At 39.6% G+C, this 22005-nt stretch overlaps 2 protein-coding genes across 9 annotated transcripts in view; one reads left to right on the top strand and one right to left on the bottom strand.

Moving 5' to 3' along the window:
• ESD (esterase D) overlaps positions 1 to 2857 on the top strand; it is a gene marked incomplete at its 5' end in the record, with an annotated part of 339388 nt that extends 336531 nt beyond the window's left edge. For all 4 annotated transcript variants that reach the window (XM_081285117.1, XM_081285118.1, XM_081285116.1 and 1 more), the window contains one exon: positions 2610 to 2857. In XM_081285117.1, the coding sequence (XP_081141243.1) occupies positions 2610 to 2690 (81 nt within the window). In that variant the 3' untranslated portion in view covers positions 2691 to 2857. The remainder of the gene's footprint in view (positions 1 to 2609) is intronic.
• A 6102-nt stretch (positions 2858 to 8959) lies between these two features.
• Positions 8960 to 22005, bottom strand: part of LRCH1 (leucine rich repeats and calponin homology domain containing 1) — a 201562-nt gene continuing 188516 nt past the window's right edge. For 2 of the 5 annotated variants that reach the window (XM_081282147.1, XM_081282145.1), the window contains one exon: positions 8960 to 11468. In XM_081282147.1, coding sequence (XP_081138273.1) covers positions 11358 to 11468 — 111 coding nt within the window. In that variant the 3' untranslated portion in view covers positions 8960 to 11357. Of the gene's footprint in view, positions 11469 to 18458; positions 20305 to 22005 lie in introns of those variants that run through there. The other 3 variants (XM_081282146.1, XM_081282144.1, XM_081282143.1) reach the window with 3 other exon arrangements.

Below are 22005 nucleotides of genomic sequence, written 5' to 3' on the forward strand. Positions count from 1 at the left end.
AAATATAGGACTTACACATTCATTTGTGTATTCTGTTAGCACAGTTATCTAGCCTGTGAACTGTCAGTGTTTGTTAAGTAAGCAAATGAATACCTTTCAACAGGCTGCTTGTTAGTACTCTGAAGAGACTTAACAACCTGGAGATTCATATCCCAACTTTTCTAATTGGGTCTAGAAAATATATAGCAAAACACTGCCTCTTAGAGTAAATGTCCATCATAGCTGCTGAAGCACTGCTTCTTTCTGAGAGTTGAGTTAAGAATGAAAGAATGTGTTTATTTTTATACTCCTGGAGTCGGAATTTTACTACCAAGGATTTTTCCATTTAAAGTGTGAGGTAGAAGAGGAAAGTAAGATCCCTTCAAGTGTCACTAAGTATAGGCAATTGCACAAGCTGCTTAACATACCAACCCAACTCATTAGTGATAAAACTGAAGATAATAAAGAAAGCCACCCTACTTAATAACAGTTATAAACAGGACTTGAAACTAATCAAGGATGACACAGTTAGCTCTAAATGTATACTATAGTTGAAATTTGTTCGCTTGCCTCTATATTGACATTTAAAAAAAAAATCGTTCTTGGTCCCTCATAACTAGGATTTTCTGTTTTCTCATAAAAGTGAATCTTCCTTTAAATATCATTATGGAAGTTAAAGACATTTGATTTGGAGTTAGGATGAAATACTGTTTTCTTGCTGTGCATTCCTGCACGCTCAAAACTGGCACTTTCTTGTACCATGGAACTTCTCAAAAGAATAATAATAAAAGCAACAGTGGCTGTCCATCATGTTGGAAACTGCAAGGCCTTTAGCTTCCATGAAATGAAGGATAAAAATAGGACATTCTCAGTCCATTAGGGTTTTCTCACACAAATCTTTTGAGGCATCTGTTCCCCACATCTGTGCCTATTTTCTCTCAGATCCATGTTTTTGATCTGTGAAAAATGGCAGATACTACTTAGTCCTCAATTGCAAAGGTTTTGTGGCCTAGAAATCATGTATTTGTTTAACAATTCTTAAATTTCTTTCTTTATATAAGAATCTGCTCTTGGGCTGGGGTTGTGGCTCAGTGGTAGATTGCTTGCCTAGCATGTGTGAGGCACTGGGTTTGATTCTCAACACCACATATAAATAAATAAAAATGAATAAAGATCCATCAATAACTAATAGAAATTTAAACAAAAATCTGCTTTTTAGCTCTAAATTTAACATCTAGAGCTGATCTGAGAAATGTCATACCAAGTAACTCCAAGTCTCAGCCTTGATCTTGACAACCTCCTGTCAGATTCACTTCCACAATAGAGGATAGTTTGCTTTTAAATTACTTTGATGATTTTACATTAAAACTTTAGTAACTGCTGTTCCCACGATATACATTCCATATAACTCTGGAAATAAGAGATGGAAAATATTTACTGATTCATCAAAACCTTGGGGATTTGCCTTATTCCCTAAAACTCCAGTGATATTTTTATTAGATCTATTTTTATTTCTTATGTGCTTTAGAAAAGTTTAACTAGTAAATCCTTCAGAGATGATTTTCTTGTTTAAAACTTTAAAAGAAATCTAAGACTTTTATCTCTTTCAGTTTATTCTACCTTGTTTCTTTTGTGTTTAGTCTGGGTGGCCATCTCCAAAATTATTTGGTGTTTAACACCCTTAGAAATTTCTTCCTACATCAATATTTTTCTTCTACCTTTGAAGACTGCTACTTATCTAGTTCTCAAAGGGAAAAGGATTGCCTCTCCATTTTACTTTTTAATATTTTTTTTAGTTGTACATGGACACAATACCTTTATTTTGCTTATTTATTTTTATGTGGTGCTAAGGATTGAATCCAGTGCCTCACATATGCTAGGAAAACACTCTGTGACTGAGTTACAACACCAGTGCTGGTTTGGATGCCCTAATTTTAATGGATGGGTTGACTGAGCTCTGTTTCACCTGCTTGGCACACTACTTTTTTTTTTTTTTTCTTTTTTCCTATTTCACAGTAGTTTTCAAAAGGTTTGCTGACTTTTTACCCAATTTGATATATGGCTAAGGAATGTCAGGGTTTAATGAATTACTCTTCAAGGTTATGATATGCTTTTACAGTAGGAGGTAGAGTTCTTTGTGTGGTTTAAAGTGGCCGTTTTTGGCTTCCCAAACCATAGAGCTTTGGGGCATTTTTATGTTCTTTTTCTGTATTGTTTATATGTGCTTATTTTGTATTTTAGTATTATTAGTATGCATCTCTTGTCGAACTAAAATGTCTTGCTCATGTTTCTAAGCTCTAAGCTTTCTTCTTTTAATCCTTGTCAATATGATCACATGTCTATTCTGCACATGGAATTAATGCTTTATTTCTTCTTTGCGTATACATTGTGGCATTTAGAAACTAGGCTATGCAGGATGTTTCATTTTCCTTCATATTTCGACTGCTCTTTTAATATACAGTGAAAATGTTTAAGTACAAGTGTGAGAACTTTGATTTTGATTAAACCTTACTTATAATATTTTAGCTATTTATAAACAAATTAAGTAACAAAAGAGATTTATTCAGTGTCCTTAATATTGATGTTTCTAAATGGTAGATAACTGTTACTCCTGTATTTTTGCCTTCTAGGGTTATGATCATAGCTACTACTTCATTGCAACCTTTATTGCTGATCACATTAGACATCATGCAAAATACCTGAATGCATGAAAATCTTCTGATAAGAGAATCTCTTCAAGATTATAAAAATCATAATAAAGAGAATTGCTGAGGGAAAATATTTCAAAACATTGGATTTCATAATGCTAAGAACTTCGTTGTACAATTGAATTACCTGAATAAATATAAATAAAAGTCACTTCGGAATTGAAAAGTTATTTTACCAGTGTTCATATAGTGTTCATTCTTTAATACTTCACAGCCTTTTCCATGTAATTTGGAAATCCTTGTTGTATTAGCCTCAGGTCACAGAATATGAATATAATCCTATCCAAATCATAGAATGCTAACTTGGGAACAGAGGATTTAAAAGTAATGTGGTCTAAACTCTTGATCTTTTCAGAATTTCAGCCTCTGAAGGCTTGGACTGCCTTTGTCATGTTCATTTATTATCTCTATTATCTAGCAGGTACTTGATCTCTATCAGGCATTTAATAACTATTGTTGGCTATACAGCAAGAAAGTAGGCTTAGAAGGTTAAGAGAATGGCTCATTGCTTCAGCCATGTGACACAGATGGGACAGAAGACAGGTTTCCTATATGCTAATCCAGCCCTATTGTAATAGATCAAAGGGAAAACAATCAGACATGAATAAAAGTAAGTTGCAGGACAATATACATAATTTGATACTGTTGACATTTTTAAACACCATCAAAACTATATATTTCCTATGGGTGCAAATGTATTTCATAGGAAAAGATCTGAATGAAAACAATGGCAGTCGCTTCTGGGAAAAAGGGGTGGTCCAGCAGAATTGAGGATGAGTGCCAAAGTGGCTTTACTTCTACCATGTCATTTTTATAAACAATTCATTCATGTGTATTTTGAGTTATAAAATATTAATTTTGTTTAGTGAATATTGAAAACCAGAAAAAAATAAAAACGGTGCTTACACATCTTCACAATTCTTACTTGGTTTATACTTCTGAGAGTTTAAGTTTTGATTCAAAAAGACTTTTTTTTTTTTTTTCTGTCCTAGGGATTGAACTAAGGGGCACTTAACAACTAAGCCACATCCTCAGCCCTTTTTTTTTTTTTTTTTTTTTTGAGACCGGGTCTCATTGAGTTGCTTAGGGCCTCACTAAATTGCTGGCTTTGAACTCAACAATTCTGTTGCCTCAGCCTCCAGAGCTGCTGGGATTACAGGCATGTGCCACTGTGCTTGGCCAATTACACATTTTTTGATGGAATTTTTGCAGCTTACTCTGCAATAGTGAGACTTTCAAAAGAAAACCTGATAAGGGTCTTTCTATTTTATCATTCTAAGGCTGGTTCCTCATCTGAAAATGGAGTGAATAAGAACCCCTACACCATGTTGTGGGAAGCCATTCTAACACGTGATTGGGTGACTCCCGTTAAGGGCCTGAGGCGCTTTGGCAAGCTTTCCCGACCCTTTCCTGATGAGAGCCCATCCGTGTGGGGGTGTGCCTGACTACTGACCCTGGGGACCCAATCACTGACCCTGACCTTGGAGTGCAGCCCCCCCTCAACCTTCATTGGATGGAACTCTCCCCTGAATCTCTTGTTCCCCAATAAAGGGCTACTCCCAGGCGTGTTTGCTCTCTCTCTCTCTCCTGCTAGCCCTGAGTAATCCTCGCTGCCCTGCTGGGCGGCTAGAGGTGGGAACCAGAGATGTGAGCCGTCTCGGACCTAGCAATATAAATAAGGCAACTGAGTTTGTGTGTTTTATTTCGATCTCTTCTAACTAACTTTATGCCTAGAACCTCATTAATGAAACCATTGCGCAGGCCGCGTGGTAGACCATGTCACTCGGGGCTGTGAAGCATAGCAAGACAAGATGCCCAAGGCAAAGCACTTTCAGCTGTGTGGCTTCAGCTGAGCTACTGGGCTCCAGCTGAGGCGTGCCTTATTTGGGGGGTGCAAAAGATTATGAAAGCTCTGTATTAGAGCTTCTGTGATAATTTTTATTTCATCCCCTTCTGTTAAAATTTATGTTCTTGTTTGCTTTATAATATACATAACATATCAGTATGGTAATATACACAATTACAAGTAAAAGTCCATATATTGTGGGTTTGTGTGTCAAATGTGAGACCCTACCCCTCCCCAAATTCATCTACCACAACTTTTTTTTTTCCTACAATTATTTGAGCAAAATGGAAAAATCCTATAAGGTCCAACACAGAGTATCTGCTGGGCTCTGCCTGTACTATGCTGATGACAGACAATATTTTGCTCCAGTTGAACACAGTTTGTAAATTTCTCATCCTTTAGTAGCCATGGCCACCCCAGCAGAAAATGTCCTTTGGAGACGTAAAAGGAATACATGCCCTTGAATCTGGCCTACACCCAGGACTCCAATCCAAAGACACTGAATTTCCAACTTCAGAAGATGTCAGCCTTCTCTCTAGTGATAACCAGCAGTTTACTTTCTGATGACAATATGTAAAGATAAAATCCTAAGCCTTCCTTTCTTGGATGATAAGGGCATACATCATCAGTCAGTTAAATTAACATTTTAATCTCATTGGGTTTACTAGAACAAATTAAAAAATGAGGCATGGAGGTGGGAACTGGGTGTGGCAAGAGAATTTTTTTTAATCCAATATATCATTTCTGGCACTCTAGTTTTGGAGAGAGAGAGAGAGAGAGAGAGAGAGAGAGAGAGAGAGTTTTTTTTTTCAAACTCTGCATGGAGAGTTGTAATACTGAGCACAGGTTGTTCAGGTGGTGAGTTGAAGGCAGACTGCCATTTTAGTCATTGATGGCTGAGTAGGCTTATTAGAATAAAATGTACATTTAGCCCTTTTAGTCATTGATGGCTGAGTAGGCTTATTAGAATAAAATGTACGTTTAGGTCCCTTCTGAAATCATTTCTGTAAAAACATTGCCACCCAGTGTTTCAACTAGGTGAAGCACAGTTGACCATGAACTCTTGAAAATAGTTTTCCAGAGTGAATAGCCACAGCTCAGTCCCTTAGCTATACAGATGTCCCTGTCTTGCTTACAATAGACCTTTGGGAGCCACTTCAGATCCAAACTGCGTCACTAGATTAGGTCTGTTACAATATCTTTATGCTGGTTTTAATCAGGATGATAATTTATGATGGGTTTAATCAGGATGTTAACTCCAGTATAAATTGACCATCTATGGTCAAATATGGCCTGACAACTATAGAATACCTCTTGCTTTAAATAGTGTAACCCAGCCCATAACTGACCGTATAGGACAAAAAGGCTGTTGTCCCAGATGTTAGAATGCTCCTTTGATTTTAAGTATGAATTCCAAAATCATCCTTCTGAGATCCCAGCTTTACACAGTTGTTCTGACTTTGCTTATCACAAAAAGTCAAGGCTAAGGATTTGTCACAACTTGATCCTTCCCTCAGTCTTTCTGCTGCAGTCCTATCCACTCACCCATCAAGAAATGATCTCCAGCACTTTCAAAGCAACCTCAGACAGCCGCCTCTCCTCAGAGTCCCACCTGGAGAAACCGTGTCCCATGCCTCACCATGGAGGAAACAGATCACTTATAGGTCAGGATCTGCCCTATGCTCTGCCACCCCAAGAGCTCAGGGTTTGTCAGGAATGTATCAGATGCCAGATCCCCAATTCCAAAATTCCAAGAAGCACATGCCAGGCTTTCTAGATACTCTTTTTCATTCCCTGTATGGTGAAGTTATAGGTGATCTTCCCTAATTTACTTTTACCTTCCAAAGTTTATACATGATAAACATGTATCACTTTGATAAACAGGGAGAAAAATCCCCAAATGAAATAAGAAGAATAACAACAACACAAATAGCTTATTAAACTGGGAGAGAAAAAAAATGGCAGGGAAACTGGAGCCTTCTTCAGTAAATTCCTTTTTTCTTATTTTTTGCTCTAGTCTTGATCTGTCTTTGCATTTTAACCAGCCCAGATAGGCTCAGTATATTTGGTTTTATCACAAAAAATATGCTTTCCTTTGTATCTCCAAATAGCTTATTGTCCTGTGCTTTTTATTTTTATTTTTTTGAACACTAGAGACTTCAGTTAGGCCAGACCTGCTAGAAGACCTCTGTCTATCGAGAACACACATCTGACATAGCTGAGACCAAATCTCCTTGCTCTGTGACCCTGAATGACTTGAACACTCTGAGACTCAGCTTCTCTGTATTAATTTGCATTCCTCATTGGAAGTGATAAGGCCCAACTGAAATAGATTTTAAGCAAAAAGTCACAGCCCCTTAGAAGTCCTCATGGGAAGGAAGTTTGAGTACCTGAACTTCAGAAATACAGAGCTCTGTTCTTATTGGACCCAGGAGTGCAATCACCAGGGAATTCTTTGCTGTGTCTTATCCCTGCTTCTCTTTGCACATCACTTTTCTCCTCTAGGCCTTTTCTAGGTTTTATGTCTTCTATCCTCAATTATCAGGAAATGAAAGAAAATCCTGGGTGTCTTAGTCCATTCCATGCTGACATACAGAATACCTGAGATGAGGTAAATTATAATGAACAGAAATTTATTTGGCTCACAAGTTTCAGAAGCTGGAAACCCCATGTGGAGGGAGAGGATCCGGTGAGGGCCTTCGTGCAGCATCGTCCATGGGGGGAGTACCGGCCAGTGTGTGCTAGAGAGAAAGAGGGTGCTAAACTCATCCTTTTTAAGAAACCCACTCCTACAGTAATGAATCCACCCCCACAGTAACAGCATAATCACATTTTAAAGGTCGCACCTTGCAACACTCTTGCATTGGGCTTAAGTTTCCAACACATGAACCCTGGGGAAACATTCAAACAATAGCATCATGGAGAGACTCCTTGGTAAATTGTAAAGTGGCTGCTCCTGAACCAATAAAGTATAGCCAGGTGGTCAGCATCACTATAAGGACCACAAAAGCCTTACCGTAGAAGCATGTGGCGTGGGGTATCCATTCTAAACCTCTTCCTCACCTGGTTATGGTTAAGTTTTTGAACCAACATATATGGTTTTGTTAATTCTTCTAACTGGCTTTTCTTCAGTACCTACTTTATGCAAGCACTATTATAGACACTGGAGAATCAGCAGAGAACAAAGCAGATGGGCAGCCTTGCTCTACTAGGGCACAGTTCAGTTGCAACACCTGATTCACAGTAGCCTCCTGCTAAACACTGGTGTATGGATGAACAGAGTGGCTTAGAGTGGAGCCGGCTTCACTTGTGGTCCCCATGCACCACAAGAGCCAGTTTCTAAGATAATTTCTTTCCTTCATATCATCCCCAAGACCCAGACTTACCTGGAATGGATGTCTGCTAGCTGACTTCCTGTGGAAGATGGAAGATTAGGAGTCACTACTGCCAGATCTATCAGTCTTGCCCGAGAACAGCTCCCAGTTGCAGCTGTTGGCCAGGGCCTTCCCCAGCTGTCGCCAATACAATGAGATCAACTGTTGGAGGGTCCTGATGCTCACTTGCCCCAGGCAGGCCCCCTGCAGGGCACATACCCTGCTACCATCCCTCCCTTTGCCTTTACAGAGTTCTCAGTTCTCCAGTCTACTGAAGCATGTGTGTCCGTGAAGCACCAGACTTCTGTAAGGTGCAGAGGGATGACTAAAATGGTGGAGCTTGGCAAAGCAGAAGCACCTCAAATCAGAACATTGTGACCCAGGAATAGATTTTTCTCAACTTAGTAGATGCAGATCTTAAAACAAGAGGCCCTGACACTGGTTGTGTTATCCTCACTCAGGCTAATGGTCCTGGGGCCTGCGTGTAGTATGTGGGATGGGAAGAGAAGATGGAAACCACCTGCTACTGTTTCCACTTGACATTCTCACAGCAGCTGTTCTTTGACCAAAGTTCTACTGGATCCTTAGGGAAAACGACACTAGCCCAGATCTAGCAGAGAAGTGGCCACTTCACTCTGGGGGTCCAATTCCACAGGAGGCAGTGGAAATGGGAGAACCTGATCCTGTGGTTTTTACATAGGCTAAGGAACCGGGGTGTGCTTAGAGATGCCTCAGGAGCCACGACCCAGGACTCCAATGTGTCATAACTATATATTTTCTGATAAACTATATATAAATAGCTACCAAAATCTTATTTTTGGGGATTACACTGATAGTTATGTATATATTTTATGCACTGATATAACTATTTTCTGATTCCCCAGAGCTTATATACAATACAATATATAGACATATATGCACACACATACGAATTCACTATATATATGATTGCTACAATCTGTTTTGTCAATGATTTTTTTTTTTTTTGTATGTGACAACAGCCGACCTTTGCACCAGACAGGTAAGTCAATCAGAAGAATGGTTCACACAGATTCAAAGTTTTAATGGCTGTTAAATAATAAAAGGAGGGAATGTGCACTATATACACTGTCTACTTTCAGTACTGTGAGCTGGTCATGCACATTTTATTGCACATATAAACAGTATACAAGGATCTTGTAGACATCTTAGCTATACAAGAACTGGATCTAAAAGAAAAAAAAGCCATTTTACAAAACACTGAAGCCATTCTTATTATACAGCCAACGTCAAAAAATACTGAAAATTAATATCCAAAGAAATATTTTAATTTTGAAAAAAAAAATCTCTGAAAACAATGATTACACAGAGCTTCACGTTGCCATATATACATGTACAAAAATACTTCAGGACCCTGCATTCTAAATGCCCGTGAAGGTGCAGCCAACAAAATTCCTTTTTACATCATCAACCTTTGAATGTTGCTTAAATTGTATACGCTCTTTGTTCAAAATGCCTTTCATCTTTACATCATTACACTATTTGACAAAACAGGTATTTGTGCAGTACAGGAAAATATTAAAATATATTTTAAGTTAGGTTAAAGTGCACAGTACATTTGATAGGTAATAATTGCTAGCTGCCAATTTAAATTTCCTTGTTCAGAAACCTCCGCCCTCCCCCACGGAGGGCGGCCCTGGTGTTGGTTGATGTTGGTGTATGTTCAACGCACACTCTCCTCTTGATGGCTTTTCTTTTGCATTCACCTTATGTTTACAAATATGGCTACTGCTGCTCTAGAAACTTCCAATGACTTTCCACAGAGGTTGAAAGTGCAGTCAGCATTCACAGAACTTTGAAAGATTGGTGACTGGGGTCACTGTCGCTGCAGCAGGAGTGCACATGTGTGGCACTGCATGACAGGTGGTTGTGACCTGTGAAGCCTTCTGTGAATCTCAGACTAACACAGATGGTCCCTCTCCTTGAGTGGTTCCTTTCATCCTGTTTTGTTCACACTTGCTTCCACCCTGACCACACAGCCTCACACACTCCACTTACTTGACCTCTTCGCCTGTCTTTGTGGTGCAGCTGCCCACAGGCTCGCTGATGACCCATGTGGCTTCTCAGGTTTTGCACCAGAGACCACAAATCTTGCAGAACTTTCCAGACTACTATGAAAAACACCAACTATGTTATAAGAAACTGAGCACATCTACCCCTCAGAATAATTTCTTTTAAAACTAGCAATTTTAAGAAGTGCTTATTTCCTGATCCAGGTCCTATGTGCCTTAAGTAATTTCTGATCACTCCATTGAAACTTCCCTTAAAACTTTTTGGTTAGACAATCATCTTTTTTAATCACCTCCACTCTCCTAGACCATTTCCTCATTATCTACCTTTGGTTCTAGACTCTCCTTAATTACACAAATCACAGTGCAAAACTATACTTCAAGACCGATGATGCTAAAACACTCATGATTTTGTGTAAAAATGTGAATGTTTTGTGCATAGCAAAAGAAGTATGAATCCAAAAAAATAATTGTTCACATTTTATCTTCAAGTTTAATATGTCTTTTTTTTAAAATCCAACACAGCTATTTACAAATAACCTTGGGGTGCTCTCTTGATTTCAGTCAGTTCATTATATTGGGGGACAGTAGGGTTGCTGGAATGTAGGAAACTGAATGGAATGCAGAAATATAAATAAGACCAATGTTCCACAAACCAAAGTGTAACTAATGCCTCCCCAGAAAGAGTTTTTTTTTTTTTGTTACAGAAGCACCTGTTTTTTGCTTAATAATTTTTTTCTGAATCATATACACCAGAAAACATGATTGAGACCTAGATCTACTGCACACCAAAGAGGATAGAAAATAATTCAATATTTATAATATTAAAGTAAAGTGTTTAACCACAAAAAAGCAGTAATAAAATAGTTTCCTAATTTACAATTTGCATCCAAAGGATGAATAACAACTCACTAATAAATAATATTTATATAAATATTTTGTTATGTCGAAAATAGTTTTTAAAAGGCAATGGTCTCAAGAAACTTCTTGAAAAATTTGGTGGTGAAAAACCTGATTGTATCCCCCCCCCCCACTAAATCCATAACGAGTTTGGTTTTAATAAAACAGATGTGTCTTGCTGCAAAACAGCTGTGCTTGGCGTTCTGGTAATGGCAGTCGGTGAGCGTGGAAGGTGACGGAGGTGGAGAAAGGCAATGATGTGCTACTTAGTCCTCCACCAGCTCCCTCACTGGTTTCCAGATGAACACCTGTCAAGTCTTAATGGTGGAGGTCAGCTCTGAGAGGTAGGAAGTCCTCCCTGAGACTAAACCTTGTCAATGCAACTAGAGTTGGGGAACTGACAGGCAGCGAGTGGGGGAGAGGGTGGAAGAGGTGCCAGGAGCAGAGTCCAAGATCCCCATGGGAGAACAGTCCAAGCTGACCCAGAAGAGAAGACTTGGTCTCATGTGAACAGAGCTTTTGTGATGGTGACATTGAGTAATGCTTGCACGGTGATGCCCACTTTGACCAGGCCTTTCTCTTCAAGGATGTGGTGGGGTAGACAGAGTTTCTCCTAAAAGGAAGAAGAACAAATTTTAGTTGACTGGACTCTAACTGGAAAACCCTGTGACATCCCCGATGGAAGCTAAACTGTCATAGACCTGTTGGATCACCTTGGTCTGGGCTCCTTCCCTGGCTGATAACCCAATGCAAAAAGCCTTTTCTTTGTTTGTAGGGAACATCCGTGATTTGTCACATGTGAGAGTTGTTCCAGAAAAGTTCCTAAACCCTTGAAATATGCCACAGATCTAAACATTTAAGAAACTTTTACATTAAATAGCTGAGCTACACTGAGTTGTTTGAAAAGCACACATCAACAATATAATGGCTTGTGTTCTTAGAAAGCAACATTGCCACTCACCTCTCACACATTTTAAAGGAACTCAAGTCCTCATTTATAAAGACAACACACCATTATACTGACCGGAAACCCTGACTTAATTCATTTTATGTCCTGTGATCTCTGAAATGTATGTTGGAGGACTGGCATCCTTTCTTCGTGATTTCAGATGACATACACATTAGAAATTTTAACCAGTAGCCTCTTTTAAGGCTCTTTCATAAAACTGTCCAAGACACAAAAGTCCCACTACTTTCTCAAGTTGCATTTTTGCTCTTGGGAAATGTCCAGGACATACTCCTCAAGGAAAATACTCCATGAGGCACTTCTTGAGTGTGGAACTTGTCATGCTTCACAAAACAGTTTATACCATGATGAAATAATTTTGCATGTTTGTCCTTTGGTCCCAGTCTGACATCATATAAGGAAATCTCCCAGGGTGTGTCTCCTCAGCCAAGAAAAGACCCCAGTAAACTCTCTCTTATTCACCTGATAATGATGGTCTGTTCTCCACAATGGTCCCCATTTATTATTATTATTATTATTATTATTAGGCACCGAGCATTGAACCCAGTGGTACTAAACCACTGAACTATATCCCTAACCCTGTTAAAAAATGAAGACAGAGTCTCACTGAGTTGCTTAGCGCCTCACTATGTTGCTGAGGCTAGCTTTGAATTTGTGTTCATCTTGCTTCAGCCTCCCGAGCGCTGGGATTACAGGTGTGCACCACTGCACTTGGCTTCTTTCTTTATTTTTCAATTGGCAAATAAAAATTGCATATATTTATGGCACAACATAAATTTTGACACAAGAATACATTGTAGCATGTTATGAATCAAGCCAATTAAAAATCCATTCTCTCACATTTCTCTTTTCAGTAAGAATACCAAAAATCTACTCTTAGCAATTTTTATTTTTACTTTTTTGTATCGCTGGGGATTAAACCCGGAAAAGTCAAGCACTGCACAAGTGGCCTACAATGAAGCCCAGGGTTTCCAGGATGTATATATTATTAACTGTAATCACTATATTACACAATAAATCTCTTAAACTTCTTCCTGAGATTTTGTGACCTTTTACCAACATCTCCATGCTGGGAGATCAGTGTTTTTAGATTAATCATGTAAGTGAGATCATGCCGTATTTGTCTTTCTCTGTCTAGTTTACTTTATTTAATATACAATATCCTAGGTTCATCCATGTGTCACAAATGACAAGAGTTCCTTTCTTGAAGTCTGAAGAGTACTGTGTCGAGGCGAGTCTAATTGGGACCTGCATCGGGCCCAGTAGAGTTGGTGCTTGGCATGAAGCCACATGCTTGGCAGAGGACCACATCCTTCTTCAGGACTCTCTCTTGAGGAAACAAGCCTTCCAGCTGCTGTCTCAATGCTGGATTCTCCATAAATTATCATCACAGATACGGGCACTTTGGACTTCAAAGACATGCCATAACATCTCCAATAACTTGTTCCTCAGTCTCAACTGTCAGTTGAGTGGGTCCAGCACTGTCTCTCAAATCTCTTATCCCCAGTCCCTATAGCTTCCCTAACTTGTGGAAAGTGCAGAGAATCTCAGACTTGGACCTCAGGCCTTAAGAAATGGCCACATGTACCTGAGTGTCGTGTTGCATTCTTAATCCCAGAAGGCTGAGGCAGAATGATCATAGTTCCCAGGGCCAGCCTTGGGAACTTAATGAGACTGTTTTAAAATAAAATGAAAAGGGTCTGGGGATGTAGCTCAGTGGCAAAGAGTCCCTAGGTTCAATTCCCAGCACCAAAAAAAAAAAAAAAAAAAAAAAAAAGAAAAAGAAAGAAAAGAAAAAGAAAAAATGATCATATGTGGTGGTATACACTTGTAATTCCAGCTGTAGGAGGCTGAGGCAAAAGGATCACAAGTTACAGGCCAACTGGGCAATACCCTATCTCAAAATAAGAGGGGCTGCGTAGCCTGGTGGAGAGGGCTGAGCATGCATGAGGCCCCAGTATCCCACGCCCAAAAAGAAAAACAGAAATGATCACATGTCCACATAGAGTAGCCGATTCTTTAAAGCACAATTTTAACCATGATTTCACAAAGTTCCCGGTGGATCAAAATAGCATGACAGTATATATTAGGGAACATGTGAGTTTATGCTGCTTGCCAATTTCATGACCAAATGTCCATGAGAAAAAAGGGTGGTGGTCGTGTCTGCTTTCTGAGTCATGAGCCAGGTTGGGATGAATGATGACAACTCCTTGGGGCATGGTGAGGGGACATCTGCAGCGACCTATCAATGCCTACCCTTTCCTGCCATCATCTGCCATGGCCTTGGGGAAATTGCCTGAACTGGGGTGGTGGTGGGGTGGGAATAAGTCTTCACTTCATACCAAATGCTACAATCAATTCAAAATGAATGAAAAAGTTAAACTTTTTTTTTTAAAAGAAAAACCCAAAAGATAAACATTTAATATTTTCTCTGACAAATGGATGGGGAAAGATTTTCTAAGCTAATAAAGAAATACTTCTGTGAGATAAAAGTCACAAAGGAAAAGATCAAAATATTGATTATCTAAAAATTTAAAGCTTGCATGTGTCAAAAAGCCTGGGAAGGCTAATTATATAATAAAGCGTTGAATATCTCATGCAATTTATGGAAAACTCTACTGAAAGGGAAAAAAGAGAACAGCTCTATGTGTGTTGCTTTTGTACCATTGTAAGGTTGAAAAATTGTAAACTGAACCATGGCAAGTCTGGAACTATGGTACCCCTTGCATCGTTCCTGCCCTTCTGTTTTCATTCAGCCCCCTTGAAGATGCCCAAAGATAACCTCAGATCACTCTAATACCTAAAAAGACTAGCACAAGAAAACAGAAATCTTCCTTTTTTTTATTAAGGAAGGCATTTCTGGTTATTACGTCATAGGAACGGGCTGAAGACTCATGGAATTTCCAACCCTGGTGCTGGGTGAAGGATGAACAAGGCAGCCCTGCCAGAGCTGGGAGATGAGGGTACCCAGGATGGGTCCTGCCAGAGCATCTACCCCACTGCATTCCCTGAAATGCACTCAAAGGTTGGAACGGGGACAGACTGCTGTAGAATTGGAATAGATGAAAAATGACACCGAAGAGAAGGTCCAGGAAGGTGTGGTCTTCCCCTCCAGAAGACCCTTGTATAACGGACTTAGGCAGAAATAGTTGCACATGTGCACTGACTTTACATAAACCAAAGTTGCAGTGTTATGGGATCCTGGAGGTTTTGTTGGGTATGTGACAGCAGGTGCCTAGGATACCCACGGACTTCTTTGGTTGTGTGTGTGTGTGTGTGTTTAAAGGCACAGAGTAGGGTCATAAAATAGTATCCTGCATAAAAATAACACTTCTGTGCTGGGGATGTGGCTCAAGCGGTAGCGCGCTCGCCTGGCATGCATGCGGCCCGGGTTCGATCCTCAGGGCCACATACAAACAGGGATGTTGTGTCCGCCAAAAACTAAAAAATAAATATTAAAATTCTCTCTCTCTCTCTTAAAAAAATAAAAATAAAAATAACACTTCTGACTCTGTTTGAAAAACTAATGCTCTGTGTGACTTCTCCACTGTTGGACTCGATTAGGTTCACTCACATCTCTCATCCACTCCTCTTTGGTGCCACAGCAAACAGGGTTAGGAAAAGTAGGCAATCAATGAAGACTAAATGCTAACTGTAAAGACTTCTTGGGTACCCCCATATGCCTAGCACCAAATCTACAGATTTGCATTGGTCATTTCTTCATGAAAATCCTTCAAGGTAGGCATTAGTATCTCCATTTTACAGGTGAGAAATGGAGGAGAGTTCAAGGTAACCTTGCTTTTGTCACACAGCTGGGAAGTCCTGGATCTTAGAGCCAGGGTTCTTCCCACGACATCATGCTGTTTCCCATAAATTCTCAATCAACTCAGGATGTTCAGTCTTCAGTCATGATATAGGAGGAGGTCCCTCAGCCCTCAAGTTCTTTGATGACAGGTCCCATCAACTACATCAAAGGGGACCAGGGAACCCTCAACTTAGGGAAAGGTGTCAGTTAGCTCTGCCACTCAGCTCCTGTGGCTTCTGTCCTTAGTGAAAGCTGGGGAGGATGCCTGGAAGGTGCAGTCTGACTTGCTGTCACGGCTGACTCTTCTCTCCCTGAAGGTTCTTATGCTCTCACAGAGCTGCACAAACTTCCAGGATAGCCACTAGGCTAAAATGATGTCAATCATTCCAGTCTGTTTCCTTTGGTTCAATATGTTTCTTAAATGTAAAGTTCTGGTACCAAATTATTTGAGCCTTAAAACTATCTGTGTCTTATCTTATGTATGAAAGCTTCAAGTTCCATTCCTGTCACTGAGGGTCAGTTTCTTCCAAGGTAAAATGGAGACCATGTCAACCTCTTGCAGACAAGAGAATTTGTCACACCTTCCTTGATTCTCTCCTTCAGAGCAGGCTACCCTCTAGCCCTTCCTCTTCCTAGAACACCTAGTTCCCTGCACCCAACTACCCCTTTTCTGTCTTCCCTCCTCTCCCTGCTTCACTTGGCCATTCCTACTCTTCTTCTAAGTCTTAGTGTAAGTGTCACTGACTGACCCAGGGAGCCTGCATGGTCCCTCGGGCCCCATCAGGGGCAGGTGTCCATTTCTGCATGTCTTTTACAGAATCTGGTACCTTTATCACCTGAATTCCTCTTTATTTTCTGGGGATCCACAGATCCGGAGTCCACAAACTGTGACCTAAAGGCTAATCTAACGGTCTAGTTTTGCTTTTGTCAATAAACTCTTACTGGCATACAGCTACACCTATTCTTTTTTTGTATCATCTATGGCTGCATGTATGCTATAAAGGCCACCTAAGTGGTCCCAGCAGAGACCATATACCCTGGAAATCATGTGTTATCTGTTTCTTTCCAAAAAAAAAAAAAAATGCTTGCTGACCCCCTGGTATAGACTGTAAGCTTTCTGAAAACAGGGCCATGGGTCATGGTCTTTTTTTTTTTTTTAACCCCAGGGTCTCCAATGAGGCCTTGCACGAAAAGTGCTCATTCAATATTTGAGGAACGATTAAATGAACACAAGAATGAACAAAGCTACTGTGAAAGCCAAGAAACTAGATGGACCCTGAGGATCTTAGAGAAGAACAAAGCACACATTCTGTATATCAAGTTGTTTATTGAAAATGACTTTTGAAAGCTGAAGCCTAATTTTAAAAACCAAATTTACTGAAATAAAATCATATTAAAATATTTTTTCAGGGGCTGGGGATGTAGCTTAGTGGTGGAGTGTGTCCTTAGCATGTGTGAAGTTCTGAGTTCAATCCCAGATCCAAAACAAACAAACAAAAAAATCCCCAAAATATTTATATATAATCCATAATCCATAAAATATACAAAATCCATAATCATTTTACCACTCTCAGGCTCCAGAAATTTTAATATGTCATCCATATTTTTCCTCTTAGGTGAAATATTCTTTACCCTTATGACTTATTGGGGGATTGATGTGAATTTTAGAAATAATCCAAGCTACCACACACTGAATTTAATTTTTTTTTTTTTTACAAACAATTAGTTTTGGGAGATCCATCGCCTCTACATATCTATTCTCTCTAATAAAATCCTACTCAAATGTCTTAGGAGCTCAGCAGAGTTCCTTCATTTCCTGAGTGGGAAAATAAGTGCATATGAATCAGAAGTCCATAAATAAAAGGAACTGGGCTGGAGTTGTGGCTCGGTGGTAGAGCACTTGCCTAGCACGTGTGAGGCACTGAGTTTGATTCTTAGCACCATATATAAATGAATAAATAAAATAATGGTCCATCAACAATTAAAAAACATTTTTTGAAATAAAATAAAATAAAAGGAACTATTAGAAATTGTTAGTTGTCACAGATTTTGGAAATCCTGACACTGAATAGGAGGAACTGAGACAGAGAACACAAATGGCCATTTCAAAAGGAAAGTGTGAGTGAATAGCTGCCTCTCTTTATCATGTATTAGAAGGGAGTACTGAAAACAGTGTTTCTTGTGAGAAGATGGAGATGTAGAGAAGAAGTCACACAGCTGAGTCTCCGACCACCTCTAGGTACTAGGGAGGTCAGCCAGGTATCCCCACTACATCCCCAGATATCCCAAATAGAAATCAATGGCTTGGTAATGGGAACGGAAGTTCACTCAAAATTTGCTTAAAGGGCTGAATTAATTGTCAGCTAGCATACTACTTAACGGAAAAGCATCATCCAACAAATCCCAAGAAGTGTAATGTGTTCAGGTACAGATAAATTAATGACATGAAAAATGGAGGTATGTCCAAAGAATCCTTTGGATGTCAGGACTGAAATACAAACATACCTAGAGAACTACGTCAAATCAACACTGAAAACAAAATCTACTTGCATAGAAGAGTTCTACTTACTTTTTATTGATAGTAATTTTGTTTTCAGGTAACAACCCTATAAGTTTTCTCTTTTCCCCTTTTCCTCCCATAAAGAAGGGGGGAAACACCCAACAGTGGCCACCATTAAAGGGAAGCAAGCCTTACCGCACGGCAAAGCCAGATGAAAACACTGAGACCTACTCTGGGTGCATGTGAAAAACTTATCAGTTGGTCAATAAAAACTTGGAATAATCATCCAAAATGTGTTTATTAAGCAATTTATGGCTCAGGGTGCTCATCAGACATTGTACAAAGGGATTTTTATTGTTACAGATCAAAGAGTACAAGATAGCACCAAAGACAAGTCAGTACATCTGAGAGTTATAGAGACACAACTGAGGTTAGATAACTTTCACATACCCTGTATTTTACCAATCAACACAAAGTCAGGAGGGGAAATCTCAGGCAACTCAAGATATTGTCATGTAAAGAATGTTTCCTGTTAAAATAAACTGATCTGATTTAGCAGCAAGTAATCTTTATAAATATATTCTTTTAACTCTGTGGGTTTTTTCATAATCTCAGCTTCCCTAGATTCATGAAAATGTTCAGAAAAATAAGATCATCTTCTTAGTAGTCATGTCTGGGGACGGTCTGCATCGGAGAAATTTATCTACCACCTTTTCAATCCAAGAAATAGCATTTGGCAAACAGGATGTATAATGAAACAGACAGAAACCAGCTTGGCCTTGGAGCAGGGCCTTCTTATTTTCTAAAAAGACATCTGAGAATCCAGGAACATCTTGGCCTAGATAAGAGTCAACTTGTTGAGTCAACTTGTTTTTTTTTTTTTTTTTGTCTTTTAATTATGAACTTGTCATACTGCTTCAAAAGCAGAGATGGCTGATATGTGGTCCTTTAAGTTAATTTAAAAATAAAACAGTGTGCTTGCTAACCACAGGAAATGAAAGATTAAATGGAAATTTCAAGCAGTTAGAGAAACTACATTCTTCTAAAGTAAGAGCAATCTTATTATTGTCTCCTGCCATAGTAACCCAAGCCCCAGGACCAAGAATGTTCCATGACTCATGGTTTTATTTGAAAATGAATACAGTCAAATCCATCACATTCTGGACCTGAAATTATTACGTGATGTGGCAGAAAAGCAAAATGATCCATGACTTTGTGCAAAAATAGAAATCCCTCTGCAAAATGCTTTTCTTGGAACTTGAGAGCAGACCTAACAAGGAATAAGTAAAATCGGTGTGTAAACGAATCCTCCAGGTGGCGCCATCACAGGAAGAGACTTCCTTAGAGCACCGCTGCCTGGGCAGAGGGTTTGCTCAGGTGCAAGTTAGCACCAGGCCTCCTCAGGGCCCCTCACGGGCCCCCTTTGCAGGAAACAGGAAGGAATCCAACTGGATGGCCCTCAAAGCAGTCATCCTCCAGATGGTAGTTTTCAGCTTGGTCAACAGTGGTACTATTAAAGATTTTTATAGAGCAAATTAGGCCAAAATGTTGGTTTTCTGTCTCTTCTGCAAGGTGACCCCTCTACAGTTCAATTGTCCAATCCTGCATTAGGACTGGAGTTAAATGGCAATACTTCCATATAGCAAACCCCATCTGTTCCTGTCCTGGAGCCCTCTCCCTGCTACTCAGCACAGCAGAAGCTCACCGCCGCTGTCATCATGTGGACGGGGGAACATGAGGTATGGACACACTTTGCTGTCCCTGTTGGGTTTCAGTAAGTGAGCGACATTACTGAGTGGGAACTGCATTCTACAGAGTTTGTGCTTCTGGAAAAAATCTGATTTGCAAATGTTCAGAGATTACTGAAGAGAGGGCAAAGATGGAAGTTTGTAAGACAAAGGCTCAAATGGAGGAAGGAGCCTGGAATGGATCAGGGGCCAGAGCAGAGCATTTGGAGGCACATGCAGACGTTAGGCGGATAGAGCATTCCAGCAGTAAGTGATATAGACCAGCACTATAAAGAGAACATGGACAAGACAGAAGCCTATAAGGTCCCTGGAGCGGAGGGCAGAGGTTGGTTGTGGGGGTTTCTCCCCGAGTGCCAGCAGAGTGTCAACAGTCTTTCGAATGTGACGAAAATCCAACTGCAGGATGTCATACGGAGAGCAGAGGTCAGCCTATTCCGAGGGCAGCCAGTAGAACAGAAAGAGACAGTGCATACAATTAAAAATACACAGAAGAACAGCTGGAAAGAAGCACACATTTTTGGTTACTAGCAAATGGCAGGAGTAAATCCTTATTTCAAGCAGGTCAAACCTTTTCTACCATCTAAGATTTTTAATCCATTATAAAAGGAAAGTAGAATACCCAACATGCCTTATGAAAACAGGACAAAGAACTCCTTCACCTACAATCTCATTTATACACCATTCTGGCTTCAAAAGTTTTAAGATTCAAGTGGGATACATGTGCTCACCAATGGCCTAAAAATAAGAGCTTGGGACAGTAAGGACTTAGCCTTACTAAAAAGTAAATAATATGAACTTTAAAGTTCTCTTTCATCCCCAAGACTCTCCTAATGCATCTTTTATGCTAGTCTATGTGGTCTGTTTCTATCTGAAAGTTAACACACCCCTTTAATTTTGTTTTAGGACTACTCATAAAGTCTGGAGAAATAGTTCAAAGTGTGTCCTACATGTGTCGAAAGGTACATTAAATTGCACATTTTTGCAAATAACACATTAAATAAAAATCTAAAGAAAGCTTCTGGGATGCAAAGTTAGAATGACAGTACAATCCCAGGTAGGGTCATTACCTAAATTCCTTCATCACTACTCAGGTGTGGTGGGAGGAGAGGCCTCCATACTTCACCTACTCAACAGTCAACCAACTGTGTCAGGAAGCAGATACCCACTGCACCAATTCAGTGCAAAAATGAGACACTCAGTTGTCTGAGTTGACCCCTGGTGGCCTAATGCTGTCAGGAAGCAGAATTTTCTGATATGTCTAATTCCTACACATGAATTTTAAGCTACAGAACTTAATTGATAACAGTGAGAAAGACAATTTGTGGTTTTGTTGCAAATTAAACAAGGATTGAAAATATTTGTGCTATATCTCCTAAAGGCAATTTTACTTTCATGTTAGGCAAAGCATTGAAAAAATATATAGTATATTTATATATTTTTTTACATACTTCACAATAACATTGCCCTTTTATTTTAGCTTCCTTGCTAAGAGGATTCAAATCACAGAGCAGCTTTAAACTGAGTCTAAGTTAAAGGTTTTGTCTTGCTTGCATCCTCTGAAGTTAGCTTGTCCTCACATAAACAGAAATAATGTCAGGTGAGTTGAATAAAAATGTTCAGTTTTATTTAATTTATGAAGACAAATATACTAGTAAAGGATTTTTAAGATTAGAAATTCATATTCTAGCTATTCAGATCATGCATATTTCCTCAGAGGATCTGGAGGAACCAGGCTTCTACCGTTAAGAGTTTTCTCAAGAACTAGAACAGCTACAATATGCTAGACTACACTGGTGCTGGGCAGATTCTGGTCCAGGATTAACAGATGGGGAAACGTCTAAAGAGAAATTATCTACTGCAGTGAGAATTTTGCATTGCAACGCTGTGCTTGACCAGGGAGATCCCAGCAAAGCAGACATGTGATATTTTTTCCCCAAAAAGTTGGTGTTTCCATGTTAACAGAAAAGCCTTCTATCCCCAGCAATTACTTCAGTCTATTTCCCAGAACTCTATGGGGCACGCACGTCTGGTCTGCATCTCAACAGCCACCATCAAAGAACTGGTGTCCGACACCTGTGCAGTTCCCAGGTGCCCATTCAGAAGTGCAGTCCATACAAAGGAAGGAAGCAC

This window comes from Spermophilus citellus (genome assembly GCF_964194105.1).
Source record: "Spermophilus citellus genome assembly, chromosome: 1".
Taxonomy (NCBI): domain Eukaryota; kingdom Metazoa; phylum Chordata; class Mammalia; order Rodentia; family Sciuridae; genus Spermophilus; species Spermophilus citellus.